At 46.0% G+C, this 20405-nt stretch overlaps 1 protein-coding gene across 1 annotated transcript in view; it reads left to right on the forward strand.

Moving 5' to 3' along the window:
- GPRC5C (G protein-coupled receptor class C group 5 member C) overlaps positions 1 to 20405 on the forward strand; it is a 122479-nt gene that overhangs the window by 26356 nt on the left and 75718 nt on the right. The window contains exon 2 of the mRNA XM_069655135.1: positions 10652 to 11693. Within this exon, the coding sequence (XP_069511236.1) occupies positions 10685 to 11693 (1009 nt within the window). The 5' untranslated portion in view covers positions 10652 to 10684. The remainder of the gene's footprint in view (positions 1 to 10651; positions 11694 to 20405) is intronic.

The raw sequence follows: 20405 nt of genomic DNA on the forward strand, positions 1-20405 counted from the left end.
TGAGTAATAATGGCCATTAACGAGCTGACTAGCCAGTAGCCAGTTCCCCGTCATTAATTACACGTTTCCCTTGATCCCAGTAAGGGGTTTGTTAGGGGAGCCCATTTGGTTGGCATGGACACAGAACCGCTTGGAAGCGCATGATCTGAAGCACAGCCTACAGAGGGTAAACCGTCAGCTTGTACCTCAATTGTGCCTACAGTTTCACCAGTTGGGACCCCTCTGTTGGTAAACACACTCCCAATGTTTGTGTACAAGACTCTGTAATCGTATGGTGTTAAAACGAGCAGGACCATTGTATTCCTTTGGGGGGCGTTTGTCCTTTTAAAGATATCAGTCTGAGGCGGTACTTTCTTTGACTTCATAAGATCCTTAGGTTTGTGTTGATGTTTGTGCTCAGTACACGGGAGAAAAGGCTTAGATGGAGGTTCCGGAGAGTGCGCCCCGTGGGGAGCCCAGGGTTCAAGGGAGATATACCCAACGCAAGTCTTATCGGACTGAGGTTTGTCTACGTTTATTACCGAACATGTAACACCAAAGAATGAGAAGTTGTAAGAAATCGCGGCTAAACGTTCTAATCAAACGAATGATGCACATTTAATCACATTTAATCAAGTTGCAGCTATCAACCCCTACAAGGGGGGAAATAAGGTGGCCCCACGAACCTACAAAACCACAGTACCCATCTCCCCCAACCCCCTCCCAAACCCACCGGACGAGCAGCAGCTGGTGAGAGCGACGCCATGGAAACTTCAACGGCCCGCACTGACTACTGACCACTAGGAGCAAAATGGCCGCCAGCTCACAATATTGTTCAATGGGGTAAGCAGACCGGACAGTGTGTAAGGTCCTAAACGTGGATATATATGGCACACATCATGGCATCTGTTCTTGGGAATGTCAGCTTTACAAACGATATTTGTTGGACGAATTTGCTCATTCCAAATGCACGCCATCCTTGCGGCACCTCTGCTGGCCCTTGATCAGTCCATGATGTCCACTCCTCAATAGACCAAGACACAATGACAACCTACATGCCCCGTAGTTGGTGCAGTCTCATTACCCCAATCCAAAAAAAAACGGTCAGCCACTCTTCTTTCGCGTGTCGCTGTTCCAGCACAGTGCCACGATCCACACCACACAGCAACGTACCATCTTCTAAAATGAATAGCAAAGACATGTTAGGCGAATACCAAGAGTGGGTTTTGTTTGTACTTTGGATGAAGTGTTTTATAAAGAGCGCTGTTTATAATAGTGCTTGTTTGTTGGTACAGTGTCGTTTATGCTTCCTATGTTTAGGTCTGATGGCATAGATTTTGCGAATTTGGACAATTTATATTTGCGGATTTTCACCATCTGTATTGCATTCTTTACACAATATGCTAATATATGCCGGTCTGCACACATTGTTTGTGATTTTGAATACATTGGTTATTTATTTATTTATTGTTTGCTTGTTAGGCGCGTTCCTGAAACACATTCTGTTTCAAACCGCCCACAGGGCAGCAGGGAGGGACCATGGTATAGTAGTACAATTAAATACAAGAAATAAAGAGGGGAATGGACGGCCGAACCTACTATGCCTTGTGAGTATTCAGAAGGTGCAAGTGCAGGAAGGAAGAGGGCAATGGGGAGGTGCTGTGGTGTCAGTGCCCGAGGTGAGCCATAGAAGAAGTGCAAGGTATGGTAAGTGCTATGCAGCCAGGAGCCACGTTGGGTGGAAAAGTGCCAGTCTCCAGTGTGGAGGGTGTGCCGAGGCAAGTGCCGACGAAGACAGATGCTGTGGAGATTGGGTGTGAATGGTCCGAGGCCCTGAGGATGCATAAGGGTCCAAAACACCTATCACAGCAACTGGGGGATTAGCAGAGGAAGGAAGAAGGGAAGGAGAGGAAAAGAGGAGAGTCTTGAGGTGCTTTCGGAACTTCAGAAGGACCTGCTCAAGACGCAGAGGCAGGGGGAGGCTGTTCTAGAGGAGGGATGCATCTGAGGAAAGCGAGCAGCCTCCTGCTCTCTATTTAGCAAAACACATTACACACAGAGAGTTGGTGCCAGAGGAGCGAAGAGCTCTATAAGGAGAGCATTTGGTAGCGAGAGTTTCAGATAGTGAGGTCCAATGGCCTCAGACAGCCTTATGGATGATGCAGAGGGATTTGAATTTGATCCATGCAGCAACCGCGAGCCATTGGAGGATTTTATATGAATTGTGATTTGTTTAAATTGAAAAACTTTTAATGAAAACGATATTAATAAATGAATTGTTATTGAGGATTTGCCTGCCACAAACCCCTTATCACTCCTTGAGTATTGAATTAATATAATGTTTGTTTCTTCCACAGGGTATCATCTCAGTAGTTCAAGGAAATGTGAGACGCATCCCAGAGCAGGCAGTCATATACAGCTTTAAATATTCCAAGTCACACTAAGTTGGGCCTTGCATTCCACTCAAAACAGTTAGATTTGCAATGAGCAATCCTCTTGCCTGCTCTCCCCCGATCCCTCTGTCTGTTCATGTTGGTATCTGAAAAGAGTGAGAAGAGAACATCTCCTGCTCCAGAGCCCTTCCCATAGCCTGTGAAACTGGGATCTTGACAAAGGTGAGCACTTAAGATGCACCAATCAAGAGCCCTCCACTCCCAGCGGTCTTGCCTTTAATTATTCAGATACAGCCAAGTATGGGCAGGTCCGCTGGCCTGAAGCCATTTCATGAGAACGCCCTTTCCTTGTGATCAATTTTTGACCTGCTTCACCCTATCTACTAAAGTCCTCTCTGGGCCCTTATCTCCTCCCCTAGTGTAATGCTCACGCAATGCTCTTTTATGGGGCGTGGGTCCCGTTCTCCAATCCTAAATGCGCTGCAGAATGACAGTGAGAGAAACTGCCCTAAAGAAGAGACTTTCAACCTTTTTGCTAGAGAATCTGCAATTTTAACCACATTTTTATGTCAAGTTGTACCTTTGTCACCTCTCCACGCCCTTCCAAGGGTTTCTTCATTAGAAAATTATTACTCCACATCTGCGCTCCACCTTCTTACATTTCCATAGAATGCTACTGCTGACAGTTGTCTCCAGACCACCTTCCCAGTCAATAGAAGCTCTCTTCCAAGCTAACATAGTCCTCTGCCCCATTGATGAGGCTATTAACTGTGGGAATGCTGGGTGCCAAGACTCCACATAGCCACTGGCAAACATTACATGCTCATGTCTGCCACCAGGTGTGGCCCTCTTAACCCCTGCATCCTAGAAAAAGATATTGCATCTGCCACATTATTCCTGACTCCTGGACATACTTTGCTTTAAAACTGGATTGCCTTTTAGCCATGTGTGAGGAATTTGACTATCCGCACAGGGAGTGTGCGCTAACCTAGGCTTTGTAACATTTTTTGTAAGAAATAGTATGATGGGAGATCAACCTCAGAAAATGTGTGGGGCTAATCTGCACACATTTTCCTATTATCGCCTCACAACAAACACATATTCAAGTGTACTTCAGGCGGGCACAGACTACAGGCGCAGTTCTCCCTGTCACATTCAGCTGGAATGTGACAGCCACGGGAACATCAAAGCATTTCAGGAAGGGCGAAGGCAACACCTTCCTACTGCCATGGCCAGCTTAATTAAATATCAATGACTCCATGGATCTGCCCTGTTCTATTGTCAAAGTTCTGTGTGGTGGCAGTGCATACTGATGAGAATTAATAGAGGCAGGCCTGCAAAGAGGCCTGGTCACAGAACTAACACAAGGGACAGGAAACAAACACATCTTTGATATGCAATGTGTTAACTTGAAGCTAGCTCCCACCCCTCTGTATGAAGGGCAGTGAATGTCATATCTGGGACAACTGTTTTCAGTAGGCAACCCCAGTAGGGAACCCCCTTTCAGAAGGAAGAAGTATGTGATTTGATGGAGCCAGAAAGTCTGTTCTCACCACAAACTTCAAGGGAGACCTGAGCTTTGATCAGGAGTCACAGAAAGCTCTATTAACCACAGAGACATTTTTTTCCACAACAGACAGGAAGATGGGTGGGACTTAGTAGTACATGTTGTCACCCCTTACCTTTCCTGTGGAAAAAGCACTCTGGTTATGACCTCACTCATAACAGAGGATTGTTGGCAGGGAACCAGTATTGGTTAATTTAGGTAGGCTTAGCCTGCACCAATCACTGGGGCCATTTGTCCTTAAAGGAGGGCTGAGCCCCTCACTTAGCAGATCATACAATACCTTTGAAAGGAGTAAGAAGAAGGACTCATTTGGACCCTGCCTGAAGATACAGTCTGCCTCACAGCTTCCGCCAGTGAAGGAAGGCCAGGATTTCCAAGAGGGAAGCAATATCCCTCCCCTAAACATCTCCCATGGAACAGAGAGAGATACCAACCTCAGAGGACCCATTCAGCAGCTCAAGAACCGATACCCAGCCAGCACAGAGCATGTCCTGATTGGTTCTGCCAGCAAGATTCCTAGGTGGGAAGTGCCAGAGAGTCTCTGAATAAAGGACAAGGCCGTTGCCTCCAAATACTCTCCTCAGCTTTGGGCTGTCTGCCTTAAAGGATGACACAAGCCCATCAAAGAAGCTATGAGGAGTGCCACAACAAGCATCAACAAGTGTCCATCTTTTAAGGACATTTTCAAGGCAGTCCAGTCCTCGAACTGCTACAGGCTGAGCCACTGTGTTATCCCGCTGCAGTCACTAAACCCATGCGAGACGCCTCGACCAACGTTCCAGATCCGCCAACCAGCACAGAGACAATGACTCTTGGCACCGATATTCTGTGTAGGCCAGCCTGCAGCCGTCCATTCAGCTTCGCTTGTCGAACTGCCTGCTGCCTGATACCTGCAGCTGTCTCCCTTCTTGAACTCAGTCGTAGGAGCTGCAAACCATCCTGTAACCGACTTGACGCTGTTGAGCATCAGGATCATCTCAATTACTATGAATAAGGATAATTATCAAGGGGCCTAATGACATTTACAATACTTGACCCTTGGTGCTGAAACCAAATAACCTTGAACAGTTAAGACTGATTTCTTCACCGACTCCCCTCCTGTCAGTATCCAGAGTGCATCCCTTTCCTTCGCGAAACTGTCTGTCCTCTGTGTCCCTTTACAGGATGATCTGTATTTTGTAGTGTGCTAGAACTGTCTGTTGTAAAAATAAGAAAGTAAATATTTTTAAACACCCTTGAATGGACAGTCCCTTTTATCATTGGGTAATACTGGTATTTTTGCTGTATTGCAACTAACCAATGATACACAACCTTGCGAAGATAAGCCTGCCATTCCGTCCACATTACCAGAATTGGACAAGCAAGTTTAAAATCTACTTGTGTTTCCAATCTGTTCGGATCCCTTCTGGTCTACTAGAGGTGTGGGGCTGATTGATGGTTTAGAAACCGATATTCATCCTTGGACAACTGGTGCCCTGGAAGTTAATTTGTCACAACATGCAACCACCAATTCCTTCAGCAACCTGAATGCCATCTTGCCAGAGGCCCTCTGATGCTCATCTTCTAACCCACTGACATGCTGTTTGATCAAACGGTAAAGATCCTGTTCTGGAATTCAGCACAACAATGATGGGAACAATTCCTAAATGGTTTTGTTGCTTACCAGGGCAGATGCTTTCCACTCTGTTGTCATAACTATATGCACCATAATGTACCCAATATTTCTCTAAAGCCTCCGCTACCTGCTGTATCTCTATGCAGACTCAACAGCCCACACATTATGTGGCACGTGGCAGCCAGACCACATAGCAGTTACATTCCATCAGGAAAACTGTCCATATTCTTATTGACAAGTGTGTCTTGTGATGCTTCTCCTTCGGGACTGGCCTGGAGCAGATAATTGATCTCCAGAAGAAGCGCCCCTTTGGTACTTTCCTCAATACAAAGTCCAACTGCACCACCACCAGTCAGTGTCGGATTGGTCCCTCGGCCTTTCGGCCTGTGGCCGGGACGAAATCGTCCCTGGGGAGTAGGGGCCGGTTTCTGGCCATGCCTGGGCCGGTTTGGGGGAAAAAAAATGAACACAAATATATATATTTTTTCACATATTTTTTTTTTCAAAAAGCCTTTCATCCTTCTTAGGTCGATAAATGAGTACCAACACAGGTTGGGTGATATTGTATGCATATTTGTTCTATAAAAAAGAGCTTAAGCATACACTTACGCATATACAATAACATATCATTTGGCCTTGGACGTCTGCTTGGATTCACAGTAATTTAGTGTACTTAGGTACAATGCTATTTGATGCCACTTCTTGTTTTGTCAAGGGGTGAAAGGTCGTGTTTCATCGCTTCGCAGGATGTCATTTTGGGGTGGGGTCAAATGGCATCACTTCCGGTGATGTCATCTGGGGTAAAGGGTCATGAGGCGAGGGGTGGACCACTTTTTTGAGGCGAGGGGCGGGACACTTTTTTTTGGGAGACCAGGCCTATTTCTTGTCACAGTCCGACCCTGCCACCAGTCCCTTCCTAGCTATGTCTCAGCTCTCTCTCAATGCCTTGAAATCCTGTACATTTTCATCAGACAGCATGATCCTCCTACCCCCCGCCCGGCCACCAAACCTAACTCGATCCTCAGAAAAGGGATCCACATCCTATGTCCTTCTGTCTCATCATCTGCCAGAGGAAGCCCCATTGTGTTCACCAAATGCTGCAGGACTACCCCACAATCCTGTGAATAAGGGGTACCATAGAACAGAATATCATCGATTTATTGTGATATCTGGAGGACCCTGATATCTTATTTATCACCGATTTTGGGAACATGCTGAAGTTCTCAAAAGAATGATGAACCGGACCCCTAACAACCCAGTAGCACACTTTGGTCAAAGAAATGTTTTGTGTTAATGTTAAACCCAAACAGTCAATAATCACCAAGATGCACTGAAAATAGTCTGAAGTGGCCTCTGTGTCCACCTTTTCCAGCAGAAACCCTGACCCTAAACCCCCAGTTTCTCAATGGCCTGATCCAAGGGAAAGTACTTTACTGAACTTCTTCCCGGATCAATAGCGTCATTGACTGAAGTTCCATCGGAGTATGACACGTTCTGAGTCAGTTGATGTTGCCACTGCTTTTTTTTGGGTACTAACTCAAAAAAGGTCCAGGAGGAAAGCTAAGGGACAATGCGTTTGTCTTGAAACCAAGACAAGGCAGAGCAAGACAAGGCAGAGCAACACAGGTTTGAATTCCGGTCCTCCGCTTAGAGACTGCTCTCGGGTATTAAGTGTATTATAAAATAATAATGTATTAATTAACCCTATTGGCAAGAGTATTAAGTGCTGCATGGGTGGCACCAAGAATGGACCAGCCACCTACCTCCTAACAACTCTTTCTTAGTCTTTTTAGTTGCTGCTTCTGGATTTTTCATTAATGGTGCTTGGTTGTTTGATGTGTCCATTGTTACAACTTTCCTTAAATTGTTTTTACAAAAATCTCAAAGCTTCCATGCCGGATAAGGTGACAACCAATACGAAAGGACCTCACATTTTACTGGGACTGGAATCTTGATATATATCTCGCCTCTGAACCCCCTCTTGCAGCAATGATGTGCGTCCCTTGTTCTCTTATTTCTGCTCAATTTCTTTTGCTTTTTCATGGCACTTTGTTTAGGGGTGGGATCTCAAAACCATAGAAAGAACAGACTTTGCTTGCACCTCCAAGCTGAGGCAGTCCTGGAGCAGGTTGTCTTAGTGAAGGTCCATCATGGCCATCTCATCTCATCTCATCACCTGCTGGACCCTTGTCCAAAACACAGATGACCCTTAGACTAAATATACTCATTGTTCTTAACCAGGCTCGGTCTTTTCGTTATATGGCCCCATCACGGATGGATCCACGGGGTCTGTGGCGGCGTTTGTTGCAGAAAAGGCCCTGCCGAATAAGGCATGAGTGGCAGACGCCCTTTAGATAAAGATCTATCATTGTGGGCCCTTGCTATTTGTCCCCACTATAGGCGCTCCTCCTGAATCCCCAGCACCAGAGGAGATCCAGTGGAACCTCAACAATTGCCACCTCTAGGTCCCTTGATTCCACAAGACAGAGAAGTGTTTCTACGTCTTCTTTAGAGGCGCTTTCACTGTGCTTCATTGGGAGGCGCGACAGCCTCGCTGCTCCACAGCCCGCCCCTTCCGGGGCTTCGGGTGAACGGGAAGCCTTGCATTTATCCAACGCCTGCACAGCTCCTCTGCTGCGATCAAGGAATCACGTGATTCTTTAGTCTCCTCATCGCTTCTTTTAGCAGGAATTACTATCACCAACCTCGCCCATCGCAAGTTCTCAAAATGGCCAAATGCAGCTCTTGATAATTATCCTTACTCATAGTAAGTGTGTGGCAACAAAAACCTTTGTTCTGTTGTGAGCATCAAACCATTCAATCACCCAAAAAGACACCCACATGTCTCCATTATTATTATGGACTAAATCCAATTTGCTATGCCCTAGAGGCAGCACACATGACTTATTAAGCCCTCAGCCTCTCCCCCAGGCCACTTCATATGTTTTTATGGGAATTCTTTTACTCTGGTTCATTTAATAACACACATTCAAACACTGCTACCAAAAAGAAAGCAATCCCACTCCTTTGTATCCTCCCACCCACCCAAGGCCTACTCCCCCTATAATTGATTCATCCCTCTGTGCCCTACTGCTACCCACTCCCTCTCTCCACCACCAAAGCCACCCATACCTGCTTCCCAACAGCCAAAGGGGATGACCACCCATGCAACCCCAGAAGACCCCACACGGCTTCCATGGATGACATCAGCAGCAGGACCCTCAATCATCCACAAAACAGTGGCAACCAACAAGCCAGGGCCGGACAAAGGGAGCCCGCGGACAACAGCCGGAACATGAAGACCTTATGGTATGGTGAAGGGATCGCTCTACATCTCGAGCCAGTGGGATGCAAGAGAGGGAGTATCCTCTTCAGTCTTCTTTTATGTGCCCCCATTCCTGGCATGCCCAAGAATCTGCACTCGCTTAGGCATGACCAGCAATTGTCAGAGGTGCATCCCGATGATCACACTGCCAAGTACCAACCACATGAGCCAGGGGCCCCGAAGGCCCACCACCTAACAATGCCACCCGCCATGCTGCTGGGGTTTACTATGAATCCTGTTCTATCCTTCACTCAAAGGAGAGCACACCCCCAATCGTCCCTGCATCTAATTAGACCCAGATGGAGGACTAGTTGAGGCTGCCATGGAGACCCACTATCCTCTCAGTGCCTCCCAAAAAATATAGCCTTAACACCAGTTTTCCCTGAGGACCCCACATGCACAATTCTGTGATTGGCTAGAGACTATGGAGGCAAAGCCTTTGCCAGCATAAAGGGGCACCAGCACCTGGCTTCACTGGAACATTATTTTAAAAAGAGTTGGGCCAAGTCATGAGTAGGTGGTAAGCCGATCATAGAAGGGGTAGGACTGGGACCTTTGCTATCCTGAAAGATTCTGTACCCTGCAACCATTTTTCTGTTTGTGAAGAACACCGCTGAGAAGGGTAGGGAAGGTTCCCTGCCTGTGCCCTGGCACTTGGCCCACCAGCGCTCTGCTTTGGTCATTTAGTTGGAAGTCCCAAGAAGAAGAAGAGATCCTTGACTTTACCCCCCGTTGTGGCTGTGCTTTGCTTGAATTTGTGGGCTGTAGCCACTTTTCAGATCATCTGTGTACAAATGCTTTGTATTAACGGTATCCTCACCCCCCTCCACAATGACATCCCATTGCATGTCTGCAGAAACTCAGTCCACCCTGTCTAATCCCGGTACAGCGTTCATTCTTCGACAGGGTTTTTTGTCACCGATTTTTGGCAGCTTTACTCCTTTGGACAACCTTGTAAACTGGGGCTTTTGCTTCAAACCCCTAGTCACTCTGGCCGTTCTCCCGGGAAAGGGATCATCATTGGGGAATTATTTTGTTTGCAAACTTGAATTAGCCCAATGGACTGCAACTGCACCTCCCTGCTCAGTGGACAGAACATCACAGCTGAGGCCCAGAACATTCGCTTCTTTTCTTTCGGTTCCACGGACTCTATGGCCATGAATGCTGAACACGTCACCGGCCCAGTTCTCCAGTGCTCAATGGCTGTGCCCCTGGGGCAGCCCATTTGCTGTCCTCTGCCTGGATGGTTTGCTTGTAGGAGTTCACATAAGATAACAACGCCCACTAAATTACGCAGCCTGTCCAAGATAATGGAAACATTGACTAAGAGGATGCTCTCATGATTAGTGTGAATGACGTCCATGAGGAGTATGTCACCTGGCTTATCAAATGTACCTGTAAGATCAAATGGCTTCTGCATTCTTTCATTCAAGAAGCCACTAGTTTGAACAGTACCTACACTTTGAGACCATGTCAGAAAGAAGTGTGGTGTCCACCAGCCTATTCTTGTTATGCTTTGCCTTGTTATGCTGTGTGGTTTCATGTCATGCCATGTTAAGCTATGATGTGTTAAGTCAGATTATAGAGAGCTACGTGCTGCCAAAGGGCGATTTTCAGGGTGAAAGCTGAAATTGAAATGTAGACATTAACATATTTTTGACCTCCTCATGTTATTTTTGATCTTCATGTTTGGAAATACCACCACGTTTCTAAAATATAATGTCTGCACATTTTTCCCAGGGTGTTTAACTGTGCTTCTTGTTTGTGTTTAGGTGGTGAAGAGTCTCATCCTTCCATTGCCCAGGATGGGGAAATTTGAGGTCCTGCTGTCAGGCTTGTGGCTTCTCGTGATGTTTGCCACAAGCATGGGTCAATCAACCGCCCCCGCTGGATGCGCCTCGGATCTGTGGTACAAGTACTTCAACCTTTGTGACCTGAATGCGGCATGGGGCATTGTGCTGGAAGCCATAGCCAGCGCTGGCATCGTCTCCAGCTTCATCCTCATCATTATACTTGTGGCCAGCATCCCATTCATCCAGGACTCCAAGAAGAAGAGTTTGCTTGGTACCCAGGTCCTCTTCCTCTTGGCCACCCTTGGTCTCTTCTGCATTGTCTTTGATTTCATTGTGATGCCCTACTTCTCCACCTGTGCCTCCAGAAGATTCCTTTTCGGGGTCCTTTTTGGCATCTGCTTCTCATGCCTATGGGCCCACGCCATCGGCCTGAACTTCCTGGTGAGAAAGAATTCTGGGCCCAGGGGCTGCTGGATCTTCGCCATTGCCGTTGGACTTGCCATGGTTGAGGTTATCATCAACACAGAGTGGTTGATCATCACCATAGCACGGCCTCCCTATTCTGATCCATGCAGCATCCTGAACATGGACTTCGTGATGGCCCTCATCTACGTCATGTTCCTCATCTTAGCCTCGTTCCTAACCGCGTGGCCCTCTCTGATTGGAAAATACACGCACTGGAACAAGCACAGCATCTTCATCATTCTCACCACCACCATGTCCATCGCCATCTGGATTGTCTGGATTGTAATGTACGTCTACGGAAATGCTCAGGCAGGTTCTCGATTGTGGGATGATCCAACATTGTCTATTGCCTTAGTCTCCAATGCCTGGACCTTCCTCTTCTTCTACATCATTCCCGAGATCTCCCAAATCACGAAGCCCGGTCTCCAGCAGGCTTTCGAAGAAGACGTGTATCCTACCAGGGGAGTGGGCTACGAGACCATTCTGAAGGAGCAGCAGAAGTCCCAGAATATGTTTGTGGAAAATAAGGCCTTTTCGATGGACGAGCCTTCGGCAGGTAAGAAAGGGCCTCAGTGACAGAAATGTGGAAGGGTGGTCTTATAAAAACCATATGTTCCAACACGGAAAGAGGGCTCCACGGCAGTGTATTATATGTATATCCCATTGAACTAAATATGATCCAAATATATTTCTCCTATAATAACAATCTTGAAAGCAACAGTACTTCCCATAAATTATTCGATCAGATTTAGCAATAAACACCCTATAAATCTCAGACAGTTATTTGGTCCACTGGCAACAATATTTGATTGGCTGCTTATGAAAAACCAACATGCTGGGAATTTGAAAACAACACCCCCTTAGCCCTCCATCCATTCCGACATGCATTGCATGTGCTGTTTCTTCCATTTATATGAACCCTATTCCAAAACCCTGTTTTCCCTTTTACTGGAACGAAATCAAGCACACCAAGAAACAACCACGATGAAGGGAACCTACTACATGACATCGAATCCATTCCCGCGAATCCCATAACTTCGATTTTATTTTTATTTTACCCCATTTTACCTCAATTATATGCGGGGGAGACCCCCCACAGCCCGTCCCCACCTCAATTAAGAACTTAACCCCACCCCATCTATATTTTTTCTGAAATGCGATGAAAAAATCCCATTTGCAGTGTTTGGATTCGATGCTTTGTACCAATACGGAGGAAGTCATTTGGTCTGATTGTTTCTTGTTTTTTAATATGTCTGACACTAAACACATACGTATGTTTCTAACACATATGTTTAGCACAGTCAGGCACAAAGTATAAACACTGCACGGAGAAGGACATAGAAAGAGGACGAGCTGAGAGGAGGAGGCGAGAAATAGAAAGGAGAGATAGGACCCCTGAAACGACACTCTTCAGGGGCCCCTCAAAACATGACCACTTTCCTGCCTCACGCTCCAAAACGTACCTCTAGCTCCCTGCAGGCTCTGCGCGAGCTTCATTCTATTCCAAATCTTGCTTTTAAACGACTTTTTTTAAATGACAAATGAACATAATCGATAATATCACACGAAATTACACAATGGCATACTCGACCTTGGTAACTTGATACTTTATGTATTAGAGCAACAGAATAGTGTACACGCATTTGATAGCAGCGTATAAACACATACACAAGAACCACAACAAGAGTTGAAGGCTAAACAGAAGAAAAACAAGCATTGGCAGTGCCAACAGTTAGGGCGTGTGTGTAGGTATGGGAAAGGCACTTGCCAGGCACTGCCGTAGTGGTAATAACTGGTCTGATGGTAGCAGGTGGAAATGGTTTAAGTACCTGGGTGTCTAATAGCAATGCCTGGCAAATGCCTTATACTTATATACAAGCCATCACTGTTGGCTTTGCCAATGCTTGTTTTTAACAGGACTTCACAGAAGGACATGCATACTGCGTATAAATCGAGTGGCTGAAGGCAGACCTGGTTAAGACATTTTATTACACCAGTATGTTTACCGCATTTATTAAATCATTAACTCTCAGGAGAATGGTTTAAAAATACACTGGCGGGCACTTTGAGTGCAAAGTTTGATGGTAAGGCTTGAATAGAGCAAGCTCAAAGAGTTCCCAGGGGGAGTTTTTTTGGGCAGGGTGGGGCAGGAACTGGGTATATTGATTAGCATAACCATAGGCAGTCAATGGGTGGGCAAATGACCAAACAACACCTCCAAGCTTTGTGTGCCTCCTCATATGCCATGTCAAGCTATCTGTACTTAAATGCAATCGTTTTGGCTTACAGGTGGCGCTTCCACCCAATATCTCAAACTAAAAAATCAGCATTATCACGGACCGGTCTCAAGCGGTCTTATCAGGCATTGGCCAATGCCGGAGCACGTCCTTACCACACTGTGTCTGTGAAGGCGCAGAATCATACTGCTGGGCGAAAGACCCCTGGATTTGGTTGGGTTGTGCAAGGTTGCCCTGTGACTAGCACAGGAGACCAACAAGGATTCTGCGGTGGGCCAGTGCCATAACGGGCAACTTGTATTTCACCTAGAAAACAATCAATAGCCAGCGCAGATCGAAAAGAATGAAGAGTACTGCGCTTAAAGAATGAAAGACACTATGGAGTTTAAATAGTAGTTTTCTTCACTAGCTGGAGATTCATGGTAGACACACCGGAAGCTTTGCTACCGCTCTTTCTCAATCCCATGCTGTGATTACACAAAAGCATGGATTAATTAATATCTGTAGATGGCAGCCTGGGGTACACACTTCTGACAATGCAGGCATGAAAATCCCTAGGCGTAGCCTCTGTGTAAAACAAAAGAGGTGATGGCTGGAAGGTAATGATCCTCTGACATTACTCTGGGCAATCCTCCATCGTTCTTCACCTGCCAAGCCATTCCAAAAGGGGAAAGACCATATGCAAATCAGTCTTGGTCCCAACCCAAAAGGGGCAGTCCAGCCCTAACGGCCTAGTCACATCCCTTCTGCACGAGAACACAAGCATCCCCAAACATGTTTCGGCCTTGTTGGGGTATCAGTGAGTAGTAGCTTGGGTCTCTAGGCCCGGCAGGCCTGGGACATACGTATGGGCATACATGTCTCTGTGCTGGCATCTTAAGGATACTGTCAAAAGAGCATGCAGAATTTGCTCACCTAGGTTACGGGGAGCAGTTGAAAACTATTAATTGATGATATGATAAATTGTTTATAAAACGCCTGTATACAAGTGTTTCTAGGCGTGACAAGACATGGTGGGACATATGGGATGAAACAACAGTCTTACTAGGCCTTGTGTCATTCAGATTGTGCAAGTGCAGAGGGGAGATGGAGAAGAGAAGTGCCAGGGGGAGAGAAGGGGGAAGTGTGGTCAGCCAGTGATTTATTTATTTATTTATTTGCATTTATAAAGCGCACAAAAACTGCCCAGAGGCATCGTGGCGCTGTTACAGCGAGCTCAAACTTCACAAAGGTCATATTTAAGACATAGTAGTATAGCAGATTACATACAGATTACATACTCTGAGTGCAGCATTGAGAATGACAGGTAGTAGAAAACAGAACGGGTCAAGTATAATGCTTTGCTATGGTTACAGTGCAATAGCGTAATTATGCAGGCTGGTTATGGATTGCTCTGAGCAAGTGCAGCCGGGGAGCCAGCTCTGGGTAGTGCAGGGGGGGACTGAAGGATAACAGATACAGCCCCTAAGTACACAGAGGCCCAGAGGTAGTGCAGGTGCTTGTAGGTCGAGGAGGAGCCTGGTGCCCATAGGGTTCAGAAGGTAGCCAGGTGACCAGTCAGCGCAGCAGACAGATTAATCAAAAAGGGAGAGAAAGAGAAAGCAAACGTGAAAAGGTAGGTTTTGAGCTGCTTCCGGAACCTAAGATGCTCATGCTCGAGTTTGAGAGGGGCAGGGAGACGATTCCAGAGGGAGGCCCCTGCAGAGGAGAGACATCTACCCCCACTCTCTGCCTGGAGAAGCGTCTGACCATCAGAGAGTTAGAGGTAGCTGAGCGAAGGGATCTGGAAGGAAGGTATTGTGGAAAAGAAAGTTGGATGTAGTGTGGGTCCCGACTTCAGACAGTCTAATGGGCTGGATAGCTACGATCCCTGGGCTTGAGGCCAAGGACAAGTCTCGCAGTCCTGTTCTGGATTAGTTGCATAGGGCGCAGAGTAGAGGCAGGCAGGTTGAGAAATAGGCTGTTGCAGTAGTCCAGCCTAGCGAGAACCAGGGCTCTGGAGACGTTGAACTTCTGGGGGAAAGTGAGAAAAGGAAGAATACCTCTGAGGAGGTGTAGCTGGTAGTGGGACTTCTTTGAGAGGTCAGTGATGTGAGGAGAAAAGGAGAGAGTGGAGTCGAAGATGACCTCCAGGTTTTCTGTCTCACAGGAAGGCGCAGGGAGAGGACCCAAGGAGGGCACCCAGACTGAAAGCGGGACGGCAGGATCCGGGGTCCCAATGAGGAGGATCTCCGTCTTGCTGGCATTGAGGCAGCGATCATTGCAGGCGCACCATTCCTGAATCGCGGATAGACAATCAGGAGTGAGCGAGAGAGGAGAAGAGGCAGAGGGGAGACTGAAGGAGAGCCGAGTGTCATCCGCATAACAATGAAAGTTAGAAGATGGAAGATCACTCTCTCCGTGGCCTAACCACATGCATTTTCTGCCAGCCCACAATCATTATTTCTGTGACATCTTCTCAGTTCTTCCAATTTGGGCCATCCAAATGGCACTGTCGACCAGACAAGTTGTCAGGGTTACTAAGGCCATCTTGGCACTATCTTGGAATGATTAAGGTTCAGGACGTGCCTCCGGATCAAATGTCCCAGTGGCCTGAAAAACAATAGAGGGATGAGGGTCACTATTTGCTGAGCCTAGAGGGGCGCCATCCACTGGTGAAACATAGGAAGCCATGCTGATCTGCTGCATCCTAACCTGCTGGAATAAGAGAGTCTGGGAGGTGGGCAAACACCCACAATGATGTATTGTGTCAAAGGCAAAGGCGATTCCATTGTGTCTAGACTTAATAAAGTCTCTGTCCATGGCCATCAGCATGAATGCAATGAAAATCTCTCTGTGACACATACATTCAAATAACTAAATGCAGATGACATTGCACAAGTGCTGTGAGCATCACTGAAGTATCAAGTAAGTATCCCACATGAACCATACCAATAGAAAACAAATGTTTACAGTGACATTAACAAATAATGGAAAATATATAAAATATTTAATGAATTGTAAACTTTGTGGATAAAAAGATTCCCATATACAATTAGGTGCAATGACCATACATACAATCATACGAAATTTCAAGGAGACAAATCCTCTATGATAGTTATAATACATACAAGCATTTAATTTCATTTATTACAGACATAGTCGACTCAAGGACGTACGTTTGGCTTTTTAAGCAGAACATTTGAAGCCAGGCCTTGATCAGGACTGTACTTTCTTGCAGTTGTGTACAAAAATATTGGTTGGGGTGATGATTCTCACTCATGCGAAGATTCCAAATAGTAACTCAAACAGAATAGGGACCATCATACTTTAAGCCTTAAGACTGGAAAGATGCTCTGCATATTGGAGGTTTTAAGAACTGTAGAGGCGCTGGAGTTAAAGTACCAAAAATGTAAAGCAAATGCAATTACAAACATCAAGTTCTTGAGTGTGTGCCACTTAGTGTCTGTCTATTAGTGAATGAGCTTGTAAAGAATACAGTCTTAGCTCAATTGATGTATCAGTGATATCCGTGCATGTGAATGATATCCCTGCATGCGAATGATATCCCTGCATGTGAACGATATCCCTGCATGAGAAGGATATCCCCGTGTGAGAGTGATATCCCTGCCTGAGAATCTTTCATTGTATCCTGCCTGCTTGAGATGGACTTCTGCTCTTTTGGCTCTATGTTGTGGCGGTTGCATCTAAGCACTGGCAGGTGTTAATGGAACCACATGTTCATTTTGGTGTCTGAATGTTTGATTTGCAGTTGGTTGGGACCATTCACACCCAGCCCTGCTGTGATGTTGCTATTTGGATTTTCCAATAGATGGAGTCAGTCAGCTCTACTCCGGGACGGGGTACATGCACACTGACATGTTCCATCACACGCTGAATGAGTTACTTCACTTTAAGACTCTTCTTGAAATAAGCTCGATCTGTGCACCACGCCACCTTGGTTGATGGCTTTTTTATAAGGAGGTGGGCTGTGTAAGAGAAGATTGGGCCATTTCATGAATGGATTCAACCACGGTAGAGGCTAGGCCTCATTACGAGTGTGGCGGTAAGGCAACAACGGCGCTGGTATCGCTACCGGCACCATTGCTACCATACAGCCATACTAGGAGTTCTGCTTGCGGGTGCCCTTGGAGCCACCAGGTCTGACCTGGTGGCCGTACCGGCACCCGCGAGCCGCATATGATGGTAGCATCGGTACCGTTATTAACGGTACCAGTGCTACCACCCTCCCCATTCCCATTGAGTCCTATCAGGCTCAATGGGGATGTACCAGGCCGGCACCCGCGAAAGGGCAATTACCGGGTCCGGCTGGGCCGGAATAGCCCGGTAATTGCCCATTCGTGGGTGCCGGACCCGGATGGGAGTTTGGAGGTAGCCTTGCCCGTAGAACGGGCAAGGCTACCTCCAACCTCGTAATGAGGCATAGTCTTTAAAATGTCTGTTGCTTGAATCTTGTTCTTGTTGTGAACTCACAGTATGAAGGCTCCAGGAAGATTAGTCCTTTGGCAATGGCTTAAAGAAGGTGGCCAATCTGGACAATTCTTTAAGAGGTGGGGCTGTGCTTGTTTGGATGTAGTTGACCGCCAGAATCAATTAATTGTTGATATTAATCAAGCAACACAGAATCGAGTGCTGAGAGGAAATGACCATGGGAATGTTACGTTTAGCAGAAGGAAACCCTTCACTTTAAATGCAGGTACCGCTCTGCCTCTTCTCTTTTGCCTAGTTTAGAAAGGGCCTTTGTAGTTTGGTAGCAGCAGCTTGTCTTTAATTGTGGCTAGGTTGTTTTAGAAATGCATTTCCCGAATGTGATATGACATTTATAACCTGCCTGTACACAAGTGTTTCTACCACTCTAGTTAAAGAATGATGGTGGGTCATTTCTAAGATGGCTGCCACATTAGACAGCCCTTATCTCCCAATTGAATGACCTACTTACAGCCCAGAATTGTATGAGTTGTTCACAAATTGGCTAAACAACTGCACAAAGAGGTATGTCAACCATGTGAGCTGGCACTATGCCATTTATTTATGATAATTTTCAATAATCCATGGACTAATTGCTTCACACACCCTAACGTTATTGAATTCAGTGTATTTTATAAACTAAATGTCTAGAATACCTTATTATATGTATGTTAACAGTAACATCTGGCCACACTTCCCAATTCTTTTCTTTAAAAAAAGATCAATTAGCGTCAGCGAAATCCTATTCTGATTAAGCTCTCTTGAGCCGTCTGTCACGTCGGCTTTTTCCCTTTTCTCCATGCGTTTGACTCCCACTTTCACGCTTCACTCTTCAAAGCCATTATGCTGGTATAAATCTAATATCGATTCACTAGCTTTGCTACACGCCTTGAGAAAGAGCACATCATTCTGCGAAATGCACACCTTGGCACCTATAATCCACTAGTATCCATGTGAAACCTGCTACTGAATGTACAACTGAGCACTAACGCATGGAAGCATGGGAGAAATATCTTCAAACAGTAAAGTTGTGTGCGTACGCTCAGAATCGGGGAGGGATTTTTTGCAAGTTGTTTTGCTTACCCTAGAAGAGTGCACTGCTCCACACAAGAATCTTCAGCACCGGAGACATCCACAATGCCAGCCACACGCGAGGCGCTCAAAAGCTCTTCTAGGCGACCACACACAGGCAGTATTCACGCACCCTCGGGCGGCCACCAGAATCCTAGCTTGTCTATGATGGTGATCGGGCGTCAGAGGACGACATGTATTCGTGTCACAGCAGGAGAAATTAGCAATATTTGATAAAGTCGCAGAGAGAAGGCTTTAACTTGGCAAATTTGAAGTTTGAGCTTTGAACGGGACCGTGAAAGGGGTGGCTCATTCAGAGAAGTTATTTATTTATTTATTTATTTATTTATTTATTTTTGCATTCATATAGTGCACCTAACCCAGAGGTATTTAGGCGCAATTCTTAAATATTACAGAGTGGTTACCATAATCATAGACATTACATTACAGTACACTTACATATTAGTTGACAAGCAGGCGTGTAATGTCGGCTTGCGATAGTGATAAATAGCAGTTAGTAGACACTCAACAGTCAAACCTGAGGTGGCACACGTGATTGTGGAAGACCAAGGTAATAGTACATTACCGCTCGTGGGTGAAGAGCAAGGTTTTCAGATTTTTTCTAAAGGTCCAAAAGGATGGTTCAGCTCTTAATGCCAAAGGCAAGGAGTTCCAAAATGTGGCTGCTAATACAGGGAACATGTTACCCCCTGCTTTTGTGTCTCGGTATAGTAAGCCGATGTGCTTGGGTGGACCGAGTAGGTCTATTGGTCACGTTTTTTGTGAATTTGTTTGTTAGATATTTAGGGGCTGAGTTTGAGAGGCACTTAGGTGTAAGTGATAGGGTTTTGAAGGAGATTCTATCCTGCAGTGGAAGCCAATGAGCATTCCGTCTTGGCGAGATAATGTGATTATCTCTGGGGATGTCCAGGACTGCTCTTAATGCATTGTTTTGTATCACCTGGAGTTTGTGCAGGTTTACGACTGTTTGTGCGGACATACAATGCATTACTATAGTCGAGTCTGGATAATATGAGGGCTCTGGCCAAGGTGATACAGCTGTCTGTTGAGAGGAAGGGTCTGCAGGCATTGATACGGTTTGAAGTGTACGCAGTCGTCGATGCTGTTGCATTAACTTGTCTAGTTAGCGTAAGGGAGGAGTCAAGGTGGACACCTGAGGTTTTCACTTCTTTAGTTACTTTAATAGTAATACTGTCAATGTCGAAGGATTTAAATTGTTTGTCTAGCTTATTCAAACGGTTTTACGAACCGATAAGGAGTAACTCCGTTTTATCATAGTTAACAACATAGGCCGTGGATAGACATCCAAGCCTGTATTGTTATATATTTTTGGCTATCAGTCTCCATTATTTTAGACATGGCCTTGGTGTTTTGGGTTGCCTACTTCCATTGTTTGGCAATGGTGTGCTGTATATACCATCATCTGCTTTGCTGTGGAGGTTGTAGAGGAAGAAACTCCCAGCTACCTCGGG

Source organism: Ambystoma mexicanum, chromosome 3q (assembly GCF_040938575.1).
Source record: "Ambystoma mexicanum isolate Mex_15411 chromosome 3q, UKY_AmexF1_1, whole genome shotgun sequence".
NCBI lineage: Eukaryota > Metazoa > Chordata > Amphibia > Caudata > Ambystomatidae > Ambystoma > Ambystoma mexicanum.